Below are 26,809 nucleotides of genomic sequence, written 5' to 3' on the forward strand. Positions count from 1 at the left end.
CATTAAACCATGTGGAGCTGGGGATACTTCACAGGAAGCGTTCAAGCCCGTAGGGGGAGAAGCCTGACTAGAGAATAAACTCAGTCATCATGAAACGATGACACTTGCTGCCAGATTTAGGGTGACATGTACCAAGGAGGCAAAATGCGTGGGCTCCTGTTGAGGACTGGTGCTGCAATAGCTGGGAAGGATGGAAGACTTTCATGTTCTACTATTGTAGACCACTTGAGCGGCCTTGCCAGGCAGGCCATCAAAACATTTAACAAATAGAGGAAACACCCTGGGTAGCCTTGATTGAAGCCTCATGGCACTGTAGGACAGTAGAAGCCAGTCCCAATTGAACTGGAAGCCCAAAAAAATCAAGAGAAAGTTGCTGGAAATGTGCGTCTGAGTAGGGCAGGCCCATTCTGGGTCAACATCGCCCCGATTAAATAGAAAAGTAGTGGGCATAGGGTTGCCAAATGGCTCCAGATTTATCCAGCAGGACTGATCTAGTCCTGGGTTTACCCCACTGTGTGCATGAACTTGTAGTATTACTTATCTTTGGGAAATCAAAACTACGAGTCCCTGCATGCAAAGGGGTAACCCCAGGACTGTATCAATCCTGTCAGGTGAATCTGAAGCCAGTTGGCAATCCTAAATGGGCATAGCATAAAGCCTTGAGAAACACATAGTAAGTGAATATGAGAGGAATAAACGGATCCCAGGAAATTCTGAAAGAAAAAGAAGTAGGGGAGAATTCAAATCAGGGATTATACCTACAGTACCTGAATGTAATCTTCTTTGAAGTGCCTGAAAGGTGGAATATAAATCAAATAAATATCCTTTTCCATGGGAAGAGAAAATTATATATATATATATATATAATATATATCCCTCATTGTCTTGGCCACGCTGGAACCAGGTGTCTCATACTGGGAACCCATATAGTTTTGCTCCTGGCAGGTGCTGACTCTCTTCAGATTGCACCCACCAGCCTGGTGCCTCCCTACTCACAAACCAGGCAGAATGCACCTGCTGACACGCTAAGCCACCGTGACTTACCCTCAGACCCCCTGACCAAGTCCAAATCTGGCAGCACCACAGAAGACAAGGAGACTGAGGAAAAAGTCTGAACTGCAAGATTTTTTAAAAAAAATAAAATGTAATGCTTCCCTGTTGCTCTTGAGGAATAGAGGGAGTGTGCGCCATCAGTAACGCCTGCTGCCAGACCCACCAAGAAAACAAAGTCACCTGGGACAACCTGGTGCTTGACCCACTGAGTTGGTTCCCAAGGGGGAAGGGAGAATCGGTCCCACCAGGACTGTCACCCCTAAGACTCTGCCTGTGCTCCACCAGAAACCTGGGCCTAAAGCCTTCCCGGGAGCAGCTTGCTTGCAATCACAGCACCAATCTATATGTCTTCATCATCTGTTGGAGAAACAGAGGAATACTGAAGAGCTGAAAGTAGCACCAGACCCCTACAGGGGGAATGAAGTCAGCTCTGAGCTTTTTTCTCTGCCGGCAGGGGAAACATAACCCACTTGTCTGGACTGATCTGGCATGAATGACAAGGAAGTATAATTTGATTTGAAACTACAGTGTGCCTCCTTGGAGGACTGTTTGGGGGGACGGGACTGTTGTTATCAAGGACCATGCAGGAATGAAACACTGGCGTTGTCCCCAACTGGAACACTGGCTGCTACCTGGTACATTTGTTAGATGCTGTAGTCAAAAATTCTGATTTGACTTGGTTTAGGAGAGCTGCAAAGATCTGGTCTGACATGCTGCCTGGACTACTGCTGCATCTGTTGAGAATGCATGGAAAAGGACAGGGTTGATATCTCCTCATTTAGTAGAAGCACTGCTTTTTATAAGTACCAAAGTTGAGGCTCTCTCATTGGTGTGGATGGGCAAACTAGATAGGCCATATAGTCTTTCTGCCATCATGCTTCTGTGTTTCTATGTAGATGGTTGCTCTTTTGTTACAGCTGATAATATAAGCAGAATAGCACAATGATCCTTGAGATCTACTGTTTCTTTCCCCTTTTCTCCAAATAGATTATCTCCTGTGCATGGAACAGTAGCAGGTTTTCCACGTACATCCTCAGAGCCCTGACGTTTGAAGCCAAATTAATTTTCTGGCTCTAATGGCTATTACTGATGTTCTGGATGAAGTGTCATAAGCCTCTTACATTGATTCTGATGTGGTGCTTACCACATTCTTCAGCTCTATGGAGTTGATATGAAAAGCTGCTTCAAATCTGCTAGAAGGTCTCAAGTCATATCCTGTAGTTTATGCAAGCAAGACGACATATACTGCACTTCGTATAACTGATGCACAGCTATTCTAGAACTGATTGGAAAGCCTTTTTTCTGTGTTATCCAATAAGGCAGGGTCTTTGCTTGGAAGTGTGTTAGAATACGTTTTAGCTTTTTGCCTCTTTTAAAGCAGATTCTACCACTACTGATTGGTGGGGCACTTGGACCTTTTGATGACCTGGACAAGAATGAATTTTATACTTGATAGGAATTTCCTTGGCCATCTTTTGAATTAAAGCAGGATATTCTGTAACCTCAGGAGGAGACATACTCTAAGCAGGCTGTGGAGAGGGATCCAATAGAAGATCAGGAGAGTTGTCATTGCTAGACTGAAATAATGGAAGAATACAAGTAGATTCAGACCCCTCCTGTGAATTAGATTGTATTATAGGAGGTTACTCTGATGTTGTCCTCTCCCTAGATGAGGATGAGCCATGACATTTAGGCCATGATATGTTTTCTCTAAATTGAAAAGCTAGAATAGTAGATTGAATATCCATGTTAAAGACTAAAATGGGAGACATTTTCTCCAGGGATGGAGGAGATGGCATATCAGTAAAATAATATTTTTACAAATCCAATTCACATCTTTCTAACCATAGAATGGTGGTAAGTTGCAGGAAGGCCAGTGGAAGAATTGATTTAGGAACCAAAATCAGGATTGGTAAAGCTTTGGTCCTGTTTTGACTTTTTTTGCACCAAAAACAGAATCTCTATGCCAATAAGTACTCTGCATAGAACATGGCACTATGATCTTGCTTGTGGATGGTACTGATAACATTTCCGTGCTGAGGAGACATTGTACTGAAGGGGATAATGTCTGGATGAATTAAGTGTTTATCAGTGTAGAACATACATTTTTTGGCACTGAAGTACTGGACTTATGTCTCTGCCTCTTCTGTGTCTAGACTTCTCAGAATAATTCCTCACCTTAACTGCTGAGGTAGAAGCCCGAGGAGAGCTCAGCACCTTCTTCAATGTTATAGCCATTGGAGACATGTGGGCACAGGTTGCGCAGTTAGAAACACCATGGGAAGGCCAGACACACTGGAAACATTGGTCATGCTGATCTAACAGAATCATTTTAGAAGATCAATGGTGGCATCGCTTGATCCCCAGCTTGTTTTCTGCCATCTTGAAGAGGACAGATGGTAAATCAAACTCAATCTTGAAGAAAATACATTTTTTTATTTCTAAGGAGACTCATGAACAAAAAAAAAATATATATGAAAAGGAAAAAATATCCTAAAGGGGGAAAAAAGGAATTGAGAGCAAAAAACACGTCCTTTTGCACTAGCAGAAAAAAATAGATTGAGAAGACTCAGGATGGCAGCTGGGCAGGAAAGTGCACACATGCCCAGAAATAACTTCTTGGTCTTTCTGAACTCCAACAGAGCTATCCATCTTGGCACTATTAGATGACATCACCTGCTTGTGTGGCTGATCTCTGTCTTGCTTGTCCATGGAGAAGGGATAATTAAATTTAGAAAGAAAAAATAAAATTGTGATTCAGTCAGCATCCAACCACTATGCTATAGCTCACTTCATGTCATCATCTTGGGATCCTCACACTCTGTTACCTCAAGCTGCACTCTTGTGGTTTATGGAAGCTAGAAGAATCTCTCAAATTGAATGGCCATTTATATATGACACCCTCTAACAGTGCATATTACACATTCTTAGTTTAGGAGCAATTAGCTCTCAAAAGCTAGTCATAGATGTTCTGAGTTAGACCAATAAAAACCAACTTGTTTGTTGATCCTTATTTCACACATGCATGCTGCTACCTTAAAGTCATAGCTGCTGTCCACTGTCTAGACTAGAGGCTATTTTCCCAGAAGAGAAGAGCCAGGAAGTCAACTCTTGAGACCACCCTTATAGTGATACATATATAATACATGAAAAAAGCCCTCATAGCTCTAAACGATACAGACAACACCAATACTTACGTTAAGCTAAAATCCGCCCAGTTATTGGAGGTTGTCGACTCTACAGATGTTGAAGATGCCACAATGGTTGTCATTGTCTGGATGGTAGTTTTAGATGAAGCGTCTGCTATTTGCTTTACAATGCTTGAACTTTCATTGTCTGGTATTTTCTCTGCATAGTTTGCAGGGAACCAGCCAGTTTTTCCCTTTAGTTCCCCTCCCAGCCATCCAGGTTCTCCAGTCTGGCTTTCATCGACCTGCCGGTGACAGCACAATGTAAGACAAGGAGACATTACCTGTCTATATTTAAAAGAAAATGAGTTCAGTGGTATCTTTTGGGTGGTTTATCCAAATTTGCAAGACCTCAGTCACAGTTCAGTAATAAAGTAAAGTAATTGATATGTCTACAGAGTGCAGCCTTCTTCTGACTGCAACCTCCCTGTGCTGGATCAGAGAATGGAAGACAAGGATTCCTTCCTGCTACCTAAAGCTAGGCCATCCATTAAACCTTTTTCATTTTAAGTTAATCAAGTACATCTTCCTAAACCAAGAAACAGTAAAACTGCTTTTAGGGCAATTTTCAAACAATGCATATTGATGTAAAATCCACAGGCACTTTTACCAGCAGGTTTTGCATCAGTTTTCAAAGGAAAAATAAGAGCATACTTTCTCTTTCAAAAATGGCAAAAGAAAAAGTACCCCCAGAGATTTATACCTCCTTTTTCAGTGGAAGCTTTTTGCAGCCAAAACATGCATAGTTTTGAAAATGCAAAACTGTGCACGTTATTGCCCTTCCTGGCCTAACCCTAACGCAATTATTTATTTGTTCAAATAGTGCAATCATAGCACTGTACATGATAAATCAGGCTTAGCACACATGCTTACAAACTAAGGAATAGGATTAAGAAAAAAAAATAAGTCTCTCTCAGGGAAATTTTAAAAAGCCCTTTTACTTGGGTTACTAAAACTTGCTCTCAGAAAGACTTGTAACTTTCTCTCAGTCATATTCCTTAGTTTGTACTAAGCCTGATTCTTCTTGTACAGTGCTACAATTGCATCGTTTGAATAAATATTACTGCACCTCACCATATAGCTTTAAAGAAATACAGAACTCCCTTTCTGGGAGTTCTGTATTTCTGATCTGTGTCTAATAGGGACTGAATACTTGTATGAGGCAAACTGGTGAGCAACAAAAGTATTTTGTGTTGGAATTTTAAAAGTAGGTAATTGTGCATCTAAATCCTAATTTAAGCATAACCGATTTTTAAAGATCATTCAATAAGCAGTCTTGGTGCTGAAAATTCCTCTCCCCTCATTTAAATACAAAAGATTTTAGATAACTAAAAGGGAAGATAATGAAAGCATATCCAGTTTTTATGTGAGAGGGTTGCAGGCCTGTGATAGCATTGCTGGCAGCCACTTGTCTTTCTCGTTCTACCCCTGAGCATGAGTCTCCCCTCTAATCCTTACTCTCACCAGTACAATTCACTCTAGCCAGCAGAAGGAGGAAAGCAGCACTTCTTACCTGCAATTGCCTCTTTCTCTTCTGGCCTCACTGTGAAGTCTGAACTGCACAAAGCCCTACAGTCTTGTGCGATCTGATGGTCTCGTGTGGTTCAAACTTCATATTGAAGTCAGCAGACGATGTAGATGCAGGTAAGAAGCAAAGCTCTCCTCCTGCCAATGGGAGGAGGATTGCACTGATGGTGGGGAAGATTCTGTTGTCTGGGAGTGGAATAAGGTCATCGAAGAGCATGGGACAATATTCCTTATGTCTGTTTTTGACTCTTGTACAGGGCACTGTTGTCCCCAAAGCCAGCCCTAAATGAGTCGCTTGATGTGTTGAAGCTGAGTGGCTACATTTGTGTTCAGCTCCCTCCCGTTGGGGTTGGGCCTGCAGGTTCTGAGTGATATCAGGAGCTTCCTGGCATGGTACATGGTAGCGATTAGGAAGGACAGGAACTGGAGATAAGGCTGGAACAGAAGGCAGGGCTGGAACTGAAGACAAGGTCTGGAACTGGCGACAAGGAGGAGCTGGCGACAAGCGGGAGCTAGAGACGAGGGCTAGAACTGGAGGCAAGGCCTGGACCTGGAAGCAAGGCAGTAGTGGGAGACAAGGGCTGGAACTGAAGGCTTACAGGGAGCAGAAGGCAGGACAAGACAAGGCAAGGACTAGACAGGACAAGGCTAGACCAGGACAAGACAGGACACATGAAAAGGGCAAGGAAAATACAAGCACAGGTAACCAGAAATTAAAGTACAGCAAGGTACATAAAAGACAAAACAAGGAAACAACAGACAAGGAGGCCTAACCAGGCACAAAGCAAGGCAAGGGGAGACTAGAAGGCACACAGGCCACAAGGCAGGGCAAGATAGCCAAAGAGTCTGCAGGACAAAGGGAGCAGGCCAAGGTGGCCACAGGACAAGGCAGGAAGGCCAAGGAGGTCACAAGGCAAGGTGAAACAAGAAGGCCACAGGGGCCACGCAGAAACAAGGCAAGGCAGACCAATGCAAGGAGCCAAGGTGACTTGATGAAGAGGCACCACTAAATAGGGCTGGCCTTGCTGAGTCAGAGCCATCAAGTAGTTGCCTAGAATGGGAGAGGATCATGATTCAATGAGGACCTTTGCTGGCAGGGGGGTTGCTAGAGCTGGAATCATTGTACAGCTGGTAAGATAGCAAAGGCTAAGGGTTATAGGACTCCTATTTTAGAGGAACTACACTGATTATCAGTTACTTAAAGAAGTAAATTCAAAATCCTCCAGATGGTATAATGTTTGATGAGTATTGCACCAGTATATCTCCAACAGCTACTGAAGCATTACATTCTATCTAGAACTTTGCATTCTTCAACTTGCACAGGTACCTTTCTCTTGCACAAGTGAAACAGAGGGCTGAAAAAGCTGCACTGGTGAGTAAGAACCAGCAAACCAAAGAAAAAAAAACCCCATGTCATTGGTTTTGGCAGAAAATGATAAATTGAGGCACGGTATGTGACCATGGAAATACAGGAGCTGTTGTGAATGTTTAGATGGCCCTTCAGGTATTTCCTAGAAAGCTTTGTGCACCGGTGTCGGCACTTGGTGTGTCAGCCTCGGCGTCGGAATTTTTGATTTCTGCACCGAAAGTTTCGATTTTGGCGCTGTCGAAGTCATGGGCTTTCATGGACCAGGTCCTTGATCTCCGTTCTGGGTCGCCTTTGGGAGCGAATCTCGGCCCTTTGTCGACATTGTCTCATGGGACTGCTTTGTACTTACAGATCCCTGGAGATCTTGGGGTCCAACGATGAGGTCCTCGTTGCTGGTGGGGCTTGGTGTTTCAATGGTCCCGGTTAGGAGTGTGCTTCTGAGGGAGGGGCGTAGGAAATTCTCCCGCTGCTCCGAAGATCCTTTATTTTGTGGGCGTGCTGCCTCTGGGCCCTCGGCGACATTCGGCCAGTGTTCACAGTCGCCTTGAATGTGGTTGGGGGCAGAGGCAGCGGTAGCACTGATCATGTCCATCGGTAATGGACATGATCTTTCCATATAAAACAGAGTTCAAACCCCGATGGCCTGCTCTGTTTTTTCAAAATTTTCTCTCAAATATAAAAATACACTGAGGAGAAAAAAGCTCTGCGTGCGATTCCATGGGCGGAAAAAACAGACTGAGGAGAATCTATTACTTTCCTGAGAGGGAACACATGCGCAGCCGCAGAGAACAAAAAATTCTAACCTCTGCTTGGAAAAGCTCCGTCTTCCGGGCCCTGAATGACAGCTCCCATGAGCACATGGCTAATTCAGCCCTGCTATCAACGGGAAAACTAAGACATACTTTGAAACAGAGGGCTGAAAAAGCTGCTCTGGTGAGTAAGAACCAGCAAACCAAAGAAAAAAAAAACATGTCATTGGTTTTGGCAGAAAATGATAAATTGAGGCAAGGTATGTGACCATGGGAATACAGGAGCTGTTGTGAATGTTTAGATGGCCCTTCAGGTATTTCCTAGAAAGCTTTGGAAATGTGTTCTCTGATCAAAGCTGTTAGATGATGATATGGATATATGCGACTAAACTGACTTGTTCATCTTTACAGAAAAAGCCTTTATTTACTGGAAGCAGCAAGAAGATAAAACAGTAAGCAAAATTCTAACTGCATTTCTCTCCTCAAAAGCTTTCTCAGGGGGAGCTCTTGTCAAACTAGGACACTGAAAGCCATGTGAAATTTTGCAAACATGATGAAGGGATGAATATATCTGTGCCGGATGCTTTAAAGTGTCAGTGCTGCATATCAGTTAGTAACTCTAGTGCATTGTCTAGTTTCGTGTATGTTCCTTTTGGCTCTGCAGTTGGTTGACATATAGGAGATCAGGTTTAGATTTACACACAGGCACACTAGGCCTGTGCCTAGGAGGGCAAAATTCTGGGCGTGGCAAGCTTCCCACCACTGCCCTCCTCCTGCAGGCCTCCAATTCTACTCTTCTGTTTTTCCCCATACTATCTGGGCTTGCAAGTGGCCCTCCTTCCCTCTCAGCCTTAGAGCTCTGGTGCAGCTGTTATAAGGAACGTATAACAACATAAGAACATAAAAAATTGCCATGCTGGGTCAGACCAAGGGTCCATCAAGCCCAGCATCCTGTTTCCAACAGAGGCCAAACCAGGCCACAAGAACCTGGCAATTATCCAAACACTAAGAAGATCCCAAGCTACTGATGCAATTAATAGCAGTGGCTATTCCCTAAGTAAACTTGATTAATAGCCGTTAATGGACTTCTCCTCCAAGAACTTATCCAAACCTTTTTTGAACCCAGCTACACTAACTGCACTAACCACCTCCTCTGGCAACAAATTCCAGAGCTTTATTGTGCGTTGAGTGAAAAAGAATTTTCTCTGATTAGTCTTAAATGTGCTACTTACTAACTTCATGGAGTGCCCCCTAGTCCTTCTATTATTCGAAAGTGTAAATAACTGAGTCACATCTACTCGTTTAAGACCTCTCATGATCTTAAAGACCTCTATCATATCCCCCCTCAGCCGTCTCTTCTCCAAGCTGAACAGCCCTAACCTCTTCAGCCTTTCCTCAAAGGGGAGCTGTTCCATCCCCTTTATCATTTTGGTTGCCCTTCTCTGTACCTTCTCCATCGCAACTATATCTTTTTTGAGATGCGGCGACCAGAATTGTATACAGTATTCAAGGTGTGGTCTCACCATGGAGCGATATAGAGGCATTATGACATTTTCCGTTTTATTAACCATTCCCTTCCTAATAATTCCTAACATTCTGTTTGCTTTTTTGACTGCTGCAGCACACTGAGCCGATTTTAAAGTATTATCCACTATGATGCCTAGATCTTTTTCCTGGGTGGTAGCTCCTAATATGGAACCTAAGATCGTGTAACTACAGTAAGAGTTATTTTTCCCTATATGCAACACCTTGCACTTGTCCACATTAAATTTCATCTGCCATTTGGATGCCCAATCTTCCAGTCTTGCAAGGGTCCTCCTGTAATGTATCACAGTCTGCTTGGGATTTAATTACTCTGAATAATTTTGCATCATCCGCAAATTTGATAACCTCACTTGTCGTATTCCTTTCCAGATCATTTATAAATATATTGAAAATCACTGGTCCAAGTACCGATCCCTGAGGCACTCCACTGTTTACACTTTTCCACTGAGAAATTGGCCATTTAATCCTACTCTCTGTTTCCTGTCTTTTAACCAGTTTGTAATCCATAAAAGCAAACAGGAATTGAGTAATCCCACGGCCAAAGCCCAGTGGGGGTGAGGCCTGCTTGCTTCCTTATGATTACAGCAATGACGGCACTGGAGCCAAAACTCTGAGGATGGTTTGTGGACAGGATTCCCAGGGATTGCAGTTTGAATTGATGGACAGGCTGGAGGAAGGGAGTTCGGGAGGAAATTTCAGGTTGCAAGAAGTTCAGAGGTGGTGGTTAGGTGGTGGTGGGGGGGGGGGGGGGGGGGGCGGAGGACAGTACAGCTCCCAGCACGGATAGTCCCCTAGAGATGTCAGAAAGAAAAAAAATCCATTAATGCTGGAGACTGAAGTTTGATTCCCAACTAAGCTTCTCCTTCCTGTTCTGGCTGTCATTAGGAAAGCTGTGGAGGTAGCATTCACAGGGAATCTCAACCATTGCTCATGGGTGACAAGTAATGATTAGACTTGGGGTCCACATTAGAAAGATTCCAGAGGGAGCAGCAGTTTGTGGCCCCTGGCCAAGAACTGTTGCTGTGATGACTGGGATGAGTTGACAGGCAATATAAAACAGGGGAAAAATTAAGTCGTTGTGAATGAGGTTCATGGCACAGGATCCCAGGCCTTGATCTGAATTTGTTGGAAGTGTAGAGACCCCCAGGTCTCCTCTAGGTGGCCCTAGATCCCTGCCTTTACGTAGACAGCAGAGAGGGAGATACCACCCCTCCAGCATTTCCCCTTGAGAATGTCTGAGATGGTTGGATCCCTGCCTAGAAGGGTGGTGGTGGTGGTTTCAAGTCAGACAACAGTGTGGTCCTTTGGTTTGGCTTCCAGACAGTGAGGAGATGCTTTTGGTTATCTCTGTCTGGGTTACGGCCTGCCCACCTAACTTGGGGTTTTGGCAAAAGAGATTCTTTATAGTGCACTCTATCTGTGAGGATCTGCCTCCAGCTTTTGAGAAGAGACTTTTGTTGGAATTTGGCTAGTTTTTGATTTTGACTTAAGGTGAAACCTTGGTCCAACCCTAGTGAGATAAATGCCCTGGATCTGAAGGCCAGGGAGCAGAAGATCTGAAAGCTCTTTTCCATTCCAGTGAAGGGGTTGTATTGACTTTTTTCATCAACAGAGGAAGAGCTGGGACTGTGAAAGTAATTTTTTTCCCCCTTTTCGCTGTGAAGAGGTTTAGTATCATCCCCTTCTAACGTTTGGAGCTGGAATGTAACAGCCAGGTTTCTGTTCAACATCAGACCTGTCCTCAAGAGAGGTCTCGGTTGCAGGATTCTGAGTAGAAGAAGCAGGATCATTTTGGAAACCCACAATTGGATCTCTACCCTTGGGAACACAGGACACAGGCTGGGGAATGACCGTGATTCTGTTGGAACTCAGGAATAATTTCTCAGGGCTTTGGGGATCCTCACATCTAGGATTTTTGTGCCAGGCTAGGACACTTGCCCGTTTAGAGCAGGATAGAGTAAGCAGCCTCCCAGAGACTTGTACCAGGGACAAATACACAGAAGACAGTAGGAAAGTCGACCTTGTAAATACTCAGATGGAACACAGATGTGAAGTAGAGTAGTTATCTACGTGATTGGACATTTATTTAATTCTGAAGAATCCAAGTCAAATTTATTTTGAACATTCACACTTTGTCCTGCCTGTTCCTGCATCACCAACATCTTCCTGAGAGTTGGCAAAGTGACAAACAACTTAGCCCCAGAAACAAATTCTTTTATGGACCATCAGGATTAGTACAGTCCTTTAAAAAAGGGTTACAGAAGTATAAAGAAGAAGGAGGAGGAGGAAGGTGCTAGGCCAAAATGAAAAAAAGTATATATTCTTGAGAGACAGAGCATGGATTTTTATTCCTATGCTTTGCTGTGAGACCACCTATATAAAGGAACAAATACTGGATTTAACTGATACAGCCCTGCTTCTCTGGGAATCTTAAAAAAAAAAAAAAGTGATTAATGGATAGGCTGGTTTCACAGCAGTGACTATTGGGCCTTTACGTGATCCTTTACCTATCTGCTGCTTTTGATCATGGTCTATTCCTTGAAACACTGTACTTGACTGGATTTCGAGTTTCTGCTCTATCTTGGTTTTCTTCTTACCTCTTTCATTGTATTTTTACTGGTGGTTCTTCCTCCACTGCTATTCTACTATTGCTTGGTATGCCTCATGGCTCTGTCCTGGGCTCTCCTCTTTTTTATCTACACTTCTTCTCTTGGTGCTCTGATCTCCTCCCATGGCTTTCAGTACCATTTTTATGCTGGTGACTCCCAGCTCTACCTCTCTTCACCAGAAATTTCACCTCACATATCCAGTCCTGAAAATCAACCTGCTTCTCTGACATCACCACCTGGATATCCCACTGCCACCTTAAAACTAAACATGGCCAAGATGGAATTTCTGGTTCACATCCCACTCTTCCCTCTTTCTCTGGGGATGATTCTCTCATCCTTCTGACTCCCTTGAGGTTATCTTTGATGAATCTCTCTCTATACATATTCCAGACATTGCTAAAATGTGTGAATTCTTCCTCTGAGAATGCGAAAATCCATCCCTTCCTTTTCGAGTATGCTAACAAAATGTTCATTCACTCTCATCACCTTACGCTTATACTGCAATTTGCTTGTCTCCAGCTGAACTTTCTTATCTGTGCTCTTCTCCTCCACTGTCAACTCCCGACTCTGTGCTTTCCGCTTTGCTGCTCGATATGCCTAGAACAGACTTCCTGAGTCGGTGTGCCATGCTCACTTCTCTGGCTGTATTCAAATTCAGTTTAAAAACTAACATTTTTGAAGCGGCTTTTAAATCCTAACCATTTCTACAATAAATATGCTTCCCATGGACTTCTTTGTCACATATATTTGTCGTGACTAGACTGTAAACTCCATGGAAAAGGACTATCTCTTGTGTATATCTGTTCAGCATTGTGTATGTTTAATAGTGATTTAGAAATGATAAACAGTGTTAGTAATAGTACTACTAAGTAACCAACTCTAATTTTTTTCTATACAGATTTAGACACAAAAGCTGCCACTCTTTTATCCTGTTTTCCCTAGCATTTTCACCTATGGAAATGCTTTTGAAAACTACCCTCATAGGGGGTAATTCTATAATACCTTGCATACATTTACAGGCTGTAATACACCTAAATTACCCCAATTTTCAAAGTGAACCTTCACACGTAAATTTGCTTTAAAATTATCCCACTCAAACTACCCCTACAATGTTACACCTGCTACTCTGTGAGGGGAACATTTTGCAGGAAATTTACATGAGTTCTTTTCAAAATCAAAATATATGGGCATAAATACAACCCACCCCTGAATGCCTCTCCCCTAACACACCTAAAATTACACGCATTTAGGGCGTGTGCACAGAACTGTACATACATATTGCCCGGGTAATTTCCAAAAGGGTCATTTTTGCAGGTAAAGCACTGTTTTGCCCACAGAAGGCCCTTTGAAATGTCTCCTCTAAATGTCACCATTGCACAATGGCTGGAATGGACTCCCTTGCCCCAGAGGCTATGAATGCAACTGTTGCAGCACACCTCAGATCCAGCCAGACTAGGGAGCAGAAGCTGGGCTCAGGGCCTGAACCCTGATTTCATAAGAGGTAGCACTGCCACAGAGTCCTCAGGCCTCCCTAAAAGCTATTTTGAAAAAATAAGAAAATACCTGACATACATTATAACTTGCCCATTCTCAAGTCCTAGCTTAATGCCATAATATGGATGCTTGGCAAATCTATAATAAAGGGCTCAATGCTTTTAAAACAGATTTGAAAAGGATAGACTTTAAACATATTCTCTTACCATGATTATATCCCCAGGTTGAATTGTGATTTCATCATGACTTCTGGAATCAAAAGGGTATAATGCTCGATAATACACAACCTTGACATCATCCAGAGAAGACATACTCAAAGGTGCTTTTTCTACAGTAAAGATAAGAAAAAAAAGAGTGTCACATCAAGTCAAGAATTGGCCTAGGCATCTTTTTTACACTTTAAAAGCTAATGGCAGCAGTGTTTAGAGGTTTTATAAATGTTATTGGAAACCAGCTATCATCCAACCAGATAGATCCTTTCCTAAGTGAGGTAGTTTTAGAAAAGTAACTGTCTCAAGATGAAAAACATTACTTCCAGCCACACTGTAATCAGTGTCTGTTTTGTCTTTTTTATCCTCTTTTGTTAACATGCTTTACAAGTGATATACAAAATTGTAATAATAATAAAGCACTGCATTTCACTGCTCAGAAGCCCCAATGACAGGGGAAGACTAAGCATGACAGAGTTGGGATTTTTCACAATTAAAAACAGTTCAGAGATGTGGAGGAGTTAGTCATTCAGAAAAGTAGAAAGTGCTGTAAAGAAGAAAGTGCTGGAGAGAAAAGGAATACTCCCTCTTTAAAAAAAAGAAGAGGGTAGTGAACAAGAGGAAGGTGGGAATTGTAGAACAGGGGATACAAGCCCTAAAGCCAGTCAGGAGCAAGAAACCGACAGCAGGGGAAGGTAATATTAATTGGTGGGACCAGGTGAGGCTAATCAAGGCAAAGTTACTGGAAGGAAGCTGCTAAGCAGAGACTGCCAGGGAGGCAAAGGCCTGTTTGGTGGGACTATGGTAAGCCTAGAGCAACCATTCCAGACAGGGATTCTCTCTTTTGGAAGACTGGCCAGCCTTCCTGGAGGGATTTATTTGTGTGACAGCGCACAGTGGAAACTGTTTTGGTTGTTGCGTGGAGTTTGGGTCAGCCTGCATGTAACCGCCTCCTGTACAGGTTTGAAACATCTTGGAGCTTAGAGGGTAGAACTGTGTTGTCATGTGTGAAGGAAATAAGAGGCACTATTTTCTGCAAGTTGCTTGACTATGTAGCTATTTTTGGCAAACCAGCAGAGGTTCATAGCACGTCAAAGACAGTGGCCTGTCACAATAAGAAATGAAAAGGGAAAGAGTGAGAACTACAAGGCTGCTGTTTGAATAGATCTGGCTCCCCATACCTGTACTTGGCCAGGGAACCTGCATTCCCTGCTTTCCTGGCTCTGGAGGCTGCTGGAAGGCTCTCTTCAGCTTGTCATGCATTTCCTGTTTGCTCAGCTCCTCATTCTCTTTTTTTTTGGTCAAATCTTCCCTTTTTAGCTTTTCATCTTCCTGACGTTTTTTCTGCCGTTGATGGTCTTCTTCCTGCTGCACACGATCCTGCCATTGTTTGTCCTGTTCTGGGGCACGTCTGCTAATTCAAACAGGAAAACAATCACACAATATTTTGTGACTAAAAATTAAACCATTTGTGTACTTTTATACATTTCTGGTGGAAGCTGGTGGGGGAGAAGGGTTTCATTTAAACCTGATGAGAAAATGCAATTTTAAAAAAAATTACTGTTAGTAAAATATTCCTAAACTTATTGATTGGAAAGTCTTATTTGTGAATTCAGTACCATGAAACTTTATTATTTTGTTATATTAACAAGAACTAGCCAGCTCTCTCCAAACAATTCTAAAATCTCCACCCGATAAAGATGTGGCAAGCTGTCACAGTTGGTCACTAATCCATGAACTAATTTTATTTTTAAAAGCCTCTATGTCAATATTATCTCCTGCTGTATTCTGGGGCAATATCTCCTACAGACAGCTAAAGAGCCAGCTCTGGGTCTCTGTGTCACTCTTTGGTAAACTTGCAAACAAGAAATACCACAAATAAAAATATTTAAGCTTTAAAAATGCCTCTTTCTGGTTTTCCCTTTTGCCTTCTTAAAGTGGCAACAGGGAATTCATTTTGAGAATTCTAAAGCAGCTTTACATCATAGCTGAAGGGTACACTAGTACTGTTACCTGGTTATAGTGCTATTTATCTTCATATTTTATAACAGCATTCAACAGTAACTCGAGAGCTCCTTCCTGCCATTGTATAACCCATCTGTTATTCTCAAATTATATATTAACCAAAAAAATGGTATCTGATTACTGTCCACCCTGAATGTGGTAAAAGTATGCATGTTGTTGAACATCATGCACACTTTTACCCATATTGCATTGAGGCATTTCTAGGGCAGAGTTCTCCGGGCGGGAGAGAAAGGAGGGGGAAGGAAGAAAATGTGTGGAGGTTTGTATAATCAAAAACGACATGCATTTTTTGACAGAAAAATTATCTGCAGAGAATTCAGGTGCAGATCTCTATGGGTAATTTTTTGTCAAGCAATAATGAAAGGACAACTACCTGGGTAGTTTTGCTTTAAATTGTGGAAAACCCCATGAGCTAAAATTACCCATGGGGTTTGCAAGAGTGTGCCATGAATGACTATTGCTCCCTCCACTTTTGAAGAAAGCACTACAATAATTCATGTTTGTCATATCTACTTTTTACAGTTACCCAGAAGCAATGAAAGTTGTGACTCGTATCATGAAAAATATATTTCTAAAGTCACTAGAAAGTATGGAGAATTCAGAAGGCTCAATGTAAATAAAGTACCTCCTTCACCCCCCTGTGCTTTTGTGAACTCCAATCCTCAAGGGCTGCAAACAGGCCAGGTTTTCAGGATATCCACAATGAGCATGCATGAGAAAGATTTGCATCCAATGGAGGCAGTGCATGCAGATCTTTCTCATGCATATTCATTGTGGATATCCTGAAAACCTGGCCTGCTTGCAGCCCTCGAGAACTGGAGTTCACCATCCCTGGTCTAGCACTATTAGGGCAATTGTAAAAAACCATTACTCCAGGGGTGACAAAAGATACAGCGCTGAAAACAAGTAGCAACAATGCACAAGAAACAAGGATGTCTCCATTAATTTTGTATTAGTCGAATGAAACTTATCACAATTTGCACAGTTTCCAGGACCAACAGGACTGTTAATGCTCTTCATTGCTTAAGGGAGACTCATCTTCCAATACAATACAATTGGAAAGCAGAATACAAGTGCATTAGTGCACTAGGAAAGTAAGATAGCTGTAGTGTGTACAGTTCTGGAGACTGCACCTTCAAAATATAAATCAGATGAGTCGGTCCAAAAGATGGCTACTAAAATGGTCAATGGTTTTCATTATAAAGGGTATGGGGACAAACTTAAAGATCTAAACATATATACCTGGAGCAAAGGTGGGGTAGGGGAGATATGATAGAGGCATTTAAATAACTCTAAAGTATCAATGCACAGAGGCGAGCCTCTTTCAAATGGAAAGCAAAGTTGCTTATCTGTAACGGGTATTCTCCATGGACAGTGGGACAAATCAGCCATACAAGTTGCTGACATCATCATACGGTGCCTATACAGAAACTCCCATGCATGCTCAGAAAGAACATGTTTTAAGAGTTTCCATATATCCACCACTGCACAAGTTTCCTCAGTACCTTCCCCCTAGCTAAACTTCAACTGTACGGGGAGGAGGGTGGCATTTTGTGACTGATTTGTCCCATTGTCCATGGAGAGCACCTATTACAGGTAAGCAACTCTGCTTTCTCCGTAGATAGAAAGGACAAATGCAGCCACACAAGTGAAGACTCCCAGCTGAGGGTTGCAAAGCAATGTTTGAATTTTTGTTGGCATAGCAGGTTTGCAATCCAGTAAAAAAGAAGGAGAAAGTTAAAGTTGTTAATTAAATAGTTTTTTGTTTTTTTTTTACAACTACTTGGCCAAAACTGTTATCATAGCAAGTCTTCTTCAAGACAGCAGTGATTGGTGAAAGTACAAGGAGAGAACCATATAGCTGCTTTGCAGATATTCTGAATTGAAACAAACTGGAGGCAAGCTGCTGGAGTTGAAATCATCCTTATTTGATGAGCTTTAACCAGAAACAGCACAGCAATATGAAATACAGTATGAGAGCCATGTAGATAGGGTTTGCTTTATTACTGGAAGGCCTGGTCTATTGGAATCAAAGGAGAGAAACAATTGAGACAATTTCCTGAAAGTTTTGGATCTTTTGAAATAAAATAATAAAGCTCTCCTGCAATCTGTGTGTGAAGGGTTTGTTTAGCTTTGCTACCTGAGGCTTTGGAAAAACCACTGAAAGAATAGACTGATTGAAATGAAACTAAGAAAACTTTAGATGAGTTCTCAACATTACTCTCTACATAAAAACCAGAATTTAATAAACATCATGCATTATTAAAGCTGGAAACTCTCACCATACCTGCTGATGAAACTGATATTAGGAATAACTTTTCAAGACAGAAATCTGAAATCAACCAGAGATTAAGCAGATACTGAAGTAAAATCATATTACAGCATCTGAATGGATTTTCTAGCTGGGATGTACAGCAAATGGATACTCTTCTCCACTTGAAGTCATATAAGTGTTTAATTAAAGGCCTTCTTACTGCTAAAATCACCTCTTTTTCAGTAAAGGGCAACAATTGGATTATTTGGCTTTCAATATCCATGCAGTTATAGTGTTGATGATAGAAGGTTGGGATGAAGAAGCAGTCCATTGTTTTGTATTACTAGTTTTGGAAACACTGGAAGATAAAATGGTGGAGCAACAGCTAACCATAGAAACCAAATCTGGCATGGCCAAAACATCGCATCTAGGATTATTTTCTCCTTGTCCTTTCTTAACTGGAAGATGGTTTTTGATACAAGAGGCAAAGGTAGAAAAGCGTATAGGAGGTATCTGTTCCATGGAATGGCAAACATATCTGATGCTATTGATTCTGGAGCTGGTCTTTTTGAACGTAAAGTGGAAGCTTGTGATTTGAAGGAGCTGCAATAAATCCACTTTCAGTGTTCCTGAGAGCTGGAAGAGATAACAATGCTAGAGGAAAGACCATTTGTGAGGGTGTAGGTGATGACTCAAGGAGTTTGCTAAGAGCTTTCCCAGGAGATATAAAGCATTTAGATATATTTTCCTTACAATTGCTCAATTTTATATCATGTAAACTTATCGTCAAAGCTTTGCAGATCCCATGCCTTCTTTCTTATGCAATACATTGCTACTTGATTGTCAGTCTGGATTTGTACTACTGCTCTCTTCAGCCATGAATGTAGCTCTTAACTCCAAGAGGTTTAAATGATATTTCTCTTGGGTATTCCAAATTCCTTGAGAGCAATCCGCACTAAGATGAGCTCCCCAGTCTTGCGTGGAGGCATCCATCCTTAGCAGCTGAGTTTGCTGAGGATGAAAACATTGACCACAAATAAGATTTGAATTCACCAACACAGGGAATGAATGAGTGGTTATCTACAGTACCTGAATGTAATCTACTCTGAAGTGCCAAAATGCCAAATATAAATCAAATAAATAAAAAATACAAAAATAAAAAATATCTATATTATAAGACATTGGCTGAATATATTGATTTCAATGAAGTCATGTATAGGCATGCAAAGGGAATGACATGGACTGTAGCTGCCATACAGCTTAACATTTTCGTGAAGGTTTTGGCTGGATAAATTCTGAAAAATGTGGATTAGATTCTTCATCCTTTGCAGTGGAAGAAAAGCCTTCTCTTGGTATTTAGGTAAGCACCTATGAATGCTAATTGAGGCTTCTGGAAGTTTACTATGAATCCCAATGAGAGGAGGGTTAGAGTGTGTAGATTGTAGTTTGTTTCAAATCTGTTTAATATTAGCCAAATCATCTAGATATGAACCTAAGACGTGCCATACTGGATGAGACAAAAGGTCAACTGAGCTCAACGTCCTGTCTTTAAAAGTGGCCAATCCCACGAATACATTGTTTTATCTGATGTGTTCAGCCACCACTGATAGCAACTTGGTGAACACTCTTGGAGTTGTTGAAAGGCCAAATGAAAGAACACAGTAAAGACAATGATTTTTGTATACTAAAAAGTGGCTATATCTTCTGTGCTTCTTGTGAATGGCTATATGCATATAAACATTTTTCAGTTCTAAAGTTGTCAGCCAATCCCTGATTTCCAGGTGAGGAAAGATGTGCCAAGGGAATTCATCTTGAATGTATTTCTTCTTTTTAGGAATTTGTTTGGGCTTTTCAAATCTGGAATGGGATAAAGACCTCCCAACTTTTTTGGTATCAAAGTATCTTAAATAAAACTTTCCCTCACTTTCTGTGAGTGGCTCTACTGTGTTACTACCAAGAGGAAGGCAAGCTCTTCCTCTAGCATCTAAATCTGATCTTAGACTGCTAGATATGGTTGTAGAGGATTAACTGGTGGCAGCTTCTGAAAATCTTAGCAATAACCTTTGCAAATTATTTTCAGAATCTCAATAGTCTGTAGTGATGCGTTACCACTGGATGTGAAACAGCTGCTGCCTCTCTCCTCTTCACTGGAAGAGTCTGCAAATAAAAAGAATGGGCAAAGTTCTCATAGTCAAAATTGTGGACCAATTTTTTGGGGAAGTTGTTGGGTAGACTTCTGTTAGTCTTATCTCTAGGGTGGGGATGTGACTGTTATTGAGATTGTTGCTCGGGAACGCTGTCTATAATAGGAGAAAGGTTGATATCTCCTTCAGTAATACTGCTTTCTAAAGAGCTGTGTTGGAATTTTATCTATAAAAAGTGTTCCATAGCAAGGGCAGATTGGTCTATTGGGGGGGGGATCAGGTATCCCTCAGTGGCGGTCACTCTAGACATGTGGTTTCCTCTCTTCAGCATTTGGCTACTGGGAGCAGAGACAGCAAAATAGCGCAGGCCCCTGCTTGCTGGTGGCCAAAGAAAAGGAGCTGCGGCCCAAAGAAAACCCTGGCGAGCCCATCCCACTGATGCCCAAATAAAACTCCAGCAGGGTTAAAGTAGAGCTCATCCTGCCATGGTTCACAGAAAGCCCTGGCAGAGCCATGGCAAAGCTCATTCCACCGTGGCCTGAAGAAAGCCTTGGCGGGGCCACAGCAGAGCCCATCCTGCTGTGGCCTGAAGAAAGGGGGAGGTCCTAAGAGTGAGAGTGTGTGTGTGTGAGAGCACAGGTGTGTGTACATGTGCATGAGTAAGGATATATGTCTGTGAGGGCATGGGTGTGCCTGTGTGTGTGTCTGTGAGTGCAGGATTGGGTGTTTGTATGTATATGTGAGGAAGCCTGTGAGGGAAAGCATGTGAGAAAGTAAAGGAGGGGGAAGAAGACAGGAGGAGAGAGAAGAAAGAAAGAGACCCTGAAAAAAAGAATAAGGAAAAGACCAACAAGAGGAAAGTGGAAAAAAGACTGAGGTAAACCTATTAGAAAAATAAAAAGATGAAATAGCAAAGATTTAAAAAAATATATTTTGAGTTTTTAGCAATTATAATATGCCATGTTTGGAATGTGCATTTCTTATATTTGTGTATTTTGCTCTTTCTTTAGAGTTCCATTGTTTAGAGTCTGGTTTCTCGGGCTTTCCATTTCAGTTTTGTCTGCATGTTTCTGTTTCTAATTTGTAGTTTATTTCTGTATTATGTAAGGGTCAGTCTGTATATTGCATATGTGACTGAGGTGCAGCAAGTCAGCTAACAGCTTCTCTGTCCGGATTTGTAGCAATTCAGGGTGTTCTGTTACCCCCCTTATGTGGTGTATTTGTGTTCTAAGAACTGGTATAATATTTATTTTGCTACTTTTTAATAGATAAAAATTGCTGCTGTTTGAGTCCTGAGAGTTAGTGCTGATATTGTATCGTATGGCAAGGTTCTAAGTGTATTTTTTTTTTTTTTTGCAGGGATGTGTGTTACGTCACAAAGTGTTTGGCAGTGGAGGGAGTATGTTTTATTGTTACTGAGGTGAATATATGTTTTTATATGTTGGGCTGTAATGTGAACTGTTCTAGCTCTGTTCTGCAACTGCTGCAAATATTACATTCTTATGATTATTATTATTGCTGTTTTATTTTGGTAATGATGTCCTCTGCCTTTCTGTAAAAATGATTCATAAAAGAATACATTTACATTTCTTTTCTTACATAATTGATTGCATCTGATGTTTGTTATGTGTCTATTTATTTGCTTATTTACATGACATTCTTGTGCATTTATAAACTGTGAAATATGAAATAAATTAATACAGAAAGTGTTGGTAAGTGCTTGAAATAACTGCGTTAAAATATTTTAACGTGTCACTCATGATGCATGACTTCTATTGCAGACTCTCTCTCTCTATACATATATATGAAAGAGATGTAACCAAACTTGTGAGGGCAGCCCAAATGATTGCATTCATAGAATAAAACGGAAAATGTCATAATGCCTCTGAATCGCTCCATGGTGAGACCGCACCTTGAATACTGTGTACAATTCTGGTCGCCGCATCTCAAAAAAGATATAATTGCGATGGAGAAGGTACAGAGAAGGGCTACCAAAATGATAAGGGGAATGGAACAACTCCCCTATGAGGAAAGACTAAAGAGGTTAGGACTTTTCAGCTTGGAGAAGAGACAACTGAGGGGGGATATGATAGAGGTGTTTAAAATCATGAGAGGTCTAGAACGGGTAGATGTGAATCGGTTATTTACTCTTTCAGATAGTAGAAAGACTAGGGGGCACTCCATGAAGTTAGCATGTGGCACATTTAAAACTAATCGGAGAAAGTTCTTTTTTACTCAACGCACAATTAAACTCTGGAATTTGTTGCCAGAGGATGTGGTTAGTGCAGTTAGTATAGCTGTGTTTAAAAAAGGATTGGATAAGTTCTTGGAGGAGAAGTCCATTACCTGCTATTAAGTTCACTTAGAGAATAGCCACTGCCATTAGCAATGGTAACATGGAATAGACTTAGTTTTTGGGTACTTGCCAGGTTCTTATGACCTGGATTGGCCACTGTTGGAAACAGGATGCTGGGCTTGATGGACCCTTGGTCTGACCCAGTATGGCATTTTCTTATGTTCTTATCTGTTTGCTCACCCCTGGCCTATGGTATACTCTCCTACTTAGTTGTTTGTGAAAAGTGTGATATTTATGCTGGAGATTTTTTTTGACTCAGTTCTGCCAGGCTCCAGGTCACATGCTATATCTCTGCTCTCAAGAGTCAACTTGGATTCCTTTTGGAAGCCATTGAAGCATGTGCTGCAGGGAAAGCACATGAGGGAGTCAGACAGATATCCTGTGGGCTGATTTTGAAAAACTCCCCCGGGCTGGTATTTTCCTGCAATCCACCCCTGCTCCATAGTAGCTGTTAACGCTCGTAAAGTAGAACAATGATCCTTAAATTATATCTAGTCTCAAAAGGTTTTTTCCTGTGCACGAGGCATTAGCCAATCTGTCATGTATATTTTTAGCCATATGTGCCTTCTGGACCCTATAGCCATGGCTGAGGACCTGGAGACTGTATCAAATGCATCACAGAGTGACAAACAATTCTTCTGCATCACTGAGATAGGGCATAAATTTATCTTGGATATCTGTTGACATGTCCCTCAATTTCTGCGAAATATTTATAAATATTGAACTATCTGAAATTGATGTGCTGAAATTCTTGATTGAAGCATTGCTGATTGAAACATCTTCTTTTTACCTGCAGCATCCAACAATTTTGCATCTTTTCCAGGAGGTGTAGTGGAATATGTTTTTGACTCCTTTACTTTCTTCAGGGCTGCTTACACTATCACTGAGTCACGTGGAAGTTGCAATTATGTACGTCCCGACCATTGTTGAACTTTATATTTCTTGTATATCTTTCTGCTTACTGATGGCATGGTAAGGGGTGTTTGCCAAATCTTTGATTGCAGGTCCTGAATTGCTTCATGTATGGGGATGGCCATGGCCATGGTTGTATAAACTTCAGCACTCTGGGAAATTATTTTTCAATACCTTCTCCTTCTAGTTGAATGGTATAGAATCTGCCATCTTTAAAATGAAAGCTGGGTATGGCTTATCTGGTGGGAGTAGTACTTCTATAGATGCCTCCAGTGACAGGTCAGATGGAAATTCTACCAAACCCTCCAAGTATTGGAAGGAGCGAGTTTAAAAGGACACTACTGAATCGTGATCAGAATCAAATAATGGAATTTCTCTGGAAGATGCTCTATCTCCAGATGATACTGAACTATGAGGTTTTTCCTCCTGTTTCTTTAGAAGTTTTTAGTAAGGAGGAATGGATGACAGACTATTTAAGTTACAAACTTTTCCAAAATGGGCTCTGTTACAACTGATGGCAGAGGAGTAAATGGAATTCCAACCACATCTTTTGCACAAAGAGATGACATGCTAATGTAGAAGACTGAAGTGTTACAGAAGATGTATCTGACTCTAGAGCTAACACTGGCATAGATAATGAAAATGATTATCTGCGCTGAAGAGTTGTATTGGTGCTAAAGCAGTTTTCTTTACCGAGATGAGTAGTATGGGAGGGGACGCACAGCAGCCAGGATTTCATTCCAGCAGGGGCCCTCAGTGGGCCGCAGTCTAAGCTGCACAGGCCTATGCCTTACAGTTTCCCTAGAGCAGCTTAGCCATTCCCATATAAGCCTGCCTCACATGCTGCACCCTGCTTCAGCTTCGATCTCTCTAGCCTTAGTTGTGGCTGCTGGTTTCCTGGCCTCTGGTTCTTAGTTCTGCCTCGCTTTGTTCCTTGTTCCTGTAATTGTTCTTAGGGTTGGCCCCATCATTGAAGCCTACACTCTGTGTCCTTTGCTTGTGTTTTGTTTCTTGCTTGGTTCTTGTGAGGGAGTCTATAGGAAACTCCCTCAGACTACTTTAAGGGACTGGGCCCAGCTATCTCACCCAGGCTTCCTTAAGATCCAGACCTATAAGGAATCCTGGGAGAAAGGAGGAGAGCCTCACCAGAGTAAACGAACTCAGGGACTAGAAGGGTTAAACAGGTTCTGGGGAGCAGGCAGGAAGCCACTGTATGAGAAAACTTGCTGTAGGTAATGTCTCTGTGCTACCTGAAATTTAAGGTGAGCTGCATCATTTGTTTGTTTTGCTTTGCACTTCATTTTTCACTGTAAATAAGTTGCAAAAAAGGAAACAACCAGAGTCTGCCTCCTTATTTTTTCTGGCTGTTTCCAAGCTGCTATCACCCAAGTTACCACATATGGTGTCAGAAGTGGGATCCCTTGCCTAAGAGGGAATAACAGGCAGGAGCCCACAACAGCAGAAAAACAAAACAAAACACACCCCTGCTAAGTTTTTTCCTCTTTTCCTGGGGCCTCCCCGTTCCACCTACCCAGCTGAAGCTACAACAGGCTAAGAGGATAGGCCGCCTGTGTAGTCAGGATTCAAGCAGTGTGTCAGGGTCAGACAGGCCAGCAACTGCTTTTTTTTTTTTCATTTCTCCTTCCACCAGATAGATACCAGTTTGAAGGCAGCTTGGTAAGCAGGGAAGATGGAAGAAGTGATCCAGGTCCTTGGTACAGGGCAGCAGCAATTACAGAACACCCTGCAAACTCAAATTGATCAGCAGCAGGTACTTCAAGAACAGGTGATGAAACACCAAATGGTGCTAACCCAGATAACACAAGGGCAACCAAAATGATAAAGGGGATGGAACAGTTCCCCTATGAGGAAAGGCTGAAGAGGTTAGGGCTGTTTAGCTTGGAGAAGAGGCGGCTGAAGGGGGGATATGATAGCGGTCTTTAAGATCATGAGAGGTCTTGAATGTGTAGATGTGAATCAGTTGTTTACACTTTCGAATAATAGAAGGACTAGGGGCATTCCATGAAGTTAGCAAGTAGCACATTTAAGACTAATATGAGAAAATTCTTTTTCACTCAATGCACAATAAAGCTCTGGAATTTGTTGTCAGGTGATGTGGTTAGTGCAGTTAGTGTAGCTGGGTTCAAAAAAGGTTTGGATAAGTTCTTGGAGGAGAAGTCCATTAACAGCTATTAATCAGTTTACTTAGGGAATAGCCACTGCTATTAATTGCATCAGTAGCATGGGATCTTCTTAGTGTTTGGGTAATTGCCAAGTTCTTGTGGCCTGGTTTGGCCTCTGTTGGAAACAGGATGCTGGGCTTGATGGACCCTTGGTCTGACCCAGCATGGCAATTTCTTATGTTCTTATGTGAAAACTGCCGAAACCAGTCCTTCTCCCTTGTCACCAACACTACTTAAGATGATCCCAGGAGAAGACCCTGATGGTGTCCTGAAAAACTTTGAACGCTCAGCTTGATTGGCAGGTTGGCCAGAGGACTGGTGGGCTACCTATATGGTGACTCTACTCACTGGGAGTAGTCAAGATGCCTTACAAGGCACCAATCCAGAAGGGAGGGACAAATACCAGAAAGTCAAAGCTTACATTCTAAGAGAGCAGGACTCACCCCAGAAACCTACAGATAGCAGTTTCGGTAGGGAGTTCTTCAAGCTGGGGAAAACCCAAGGAACCTATTCCACAGCCTCAAGGATGTCACTTGGAAGTGACTGCACCCAGAAGGGAAGACCGGAGTGGAGGTAACTGAAGTGGTTCTGCTAAAATAGTTCTTAAGACAGCCTGGAATGATTTATATGGCAGTGGGTCTGCTGACACCAAAACTTATGCTGAAAAAGGTGTTGGAAGTGGCGGAGGCCTATTACTAGGTCTGGACCATGCATGAGTCACCATGGTTCCCAGAGAAGCCATTCAACCCAAGTAGGGAATGATGGAGTCCTAAGAGCCAGAGGCCCAGTAGCACAGATCCGGCTGGACTTTGCATCTCAACTGTAAACCTCAGCCGTACCGCCATATTTCAGCTATGGAGAAAGGGACCATTTTACTAGAGACTGTACCAGCAGGGAAGATGAACCAATAGATGCTAATGCTGTGGCCCACACTTTTGAAATTTCGATAATGACCCCAGCCAGGGAGTTTCTACTTTTGTGATTGCAGTTGAGCTAGATGGCATTACTACCCAGGCATTAGTGGCCTCTGGGAGTGTGAAAATGCTCATATGAAGAGAGTTAGTGAAGCGAGTCCAGATTGACTATGACAGAGTAGTGACCTGGCATGCATCCACGGGGATCAAAGGCAGTTTCCAACAAGTAGGACACAACTAAAGACCCTGGTCATACAAGACAAAATTAAGCTGGGAGC

The 26,809-nt window shown here is 42.1% G+C and overlaps 1 protein-coding gene across 5 annotated transcripts in view; it reads right to left on the minus strand.

Annotated features, from left to right (window-relative positions):
- The window catches only part of ITSN1 (intersectin 1), a 520,117-nt gene that overhangs the window by 145,858 nt on the left and 347,450 nt on the right, over positions 1 to 26,809 (minus strand). For 4 of the 5 annotated variants that reach the window (XM_029603536.1, XM_029603539.1, XM_029603538.1 and 1 more), the window contains 3 exons: positions 14,925 to 15,154; positions 13,741 to 13,862; positions 4,251 to 4,486 (listed from right to left, as the gene is read on the minus strand). In XM_029603536.1, coding sequence (XP_029459396.1) covers positions 4,251 to 4,486; positions 13,741 to 13,862; positions 14,925 to 15,154 — 588 coding nt within the window. Of the gene's footprint in view, positions 1 to 4,250; positions 4,487 to 13,740; positions 13,863 to 14,924; positions 15,158 to 26,809 lie in introns of all 5 variants that reach the window. The other variant, XM_029603537.1, reaches the window with a different exon arrangement.

This window comes from Rhinatrema bivittatum, chromosome 5 (assembly GCF_901001135.1).
Source record: "Rhinatrema bivittatum chromosome 5, aRhiBiv1.1, whole genome shotgun sequence".
Lineage (NCBI taxonomy): Eukaryota > Metazoa > Chordata > Amphibia > Gymnophiona > Rhinatrematidae > Rhinatrema > Rhinatrema bivittatum.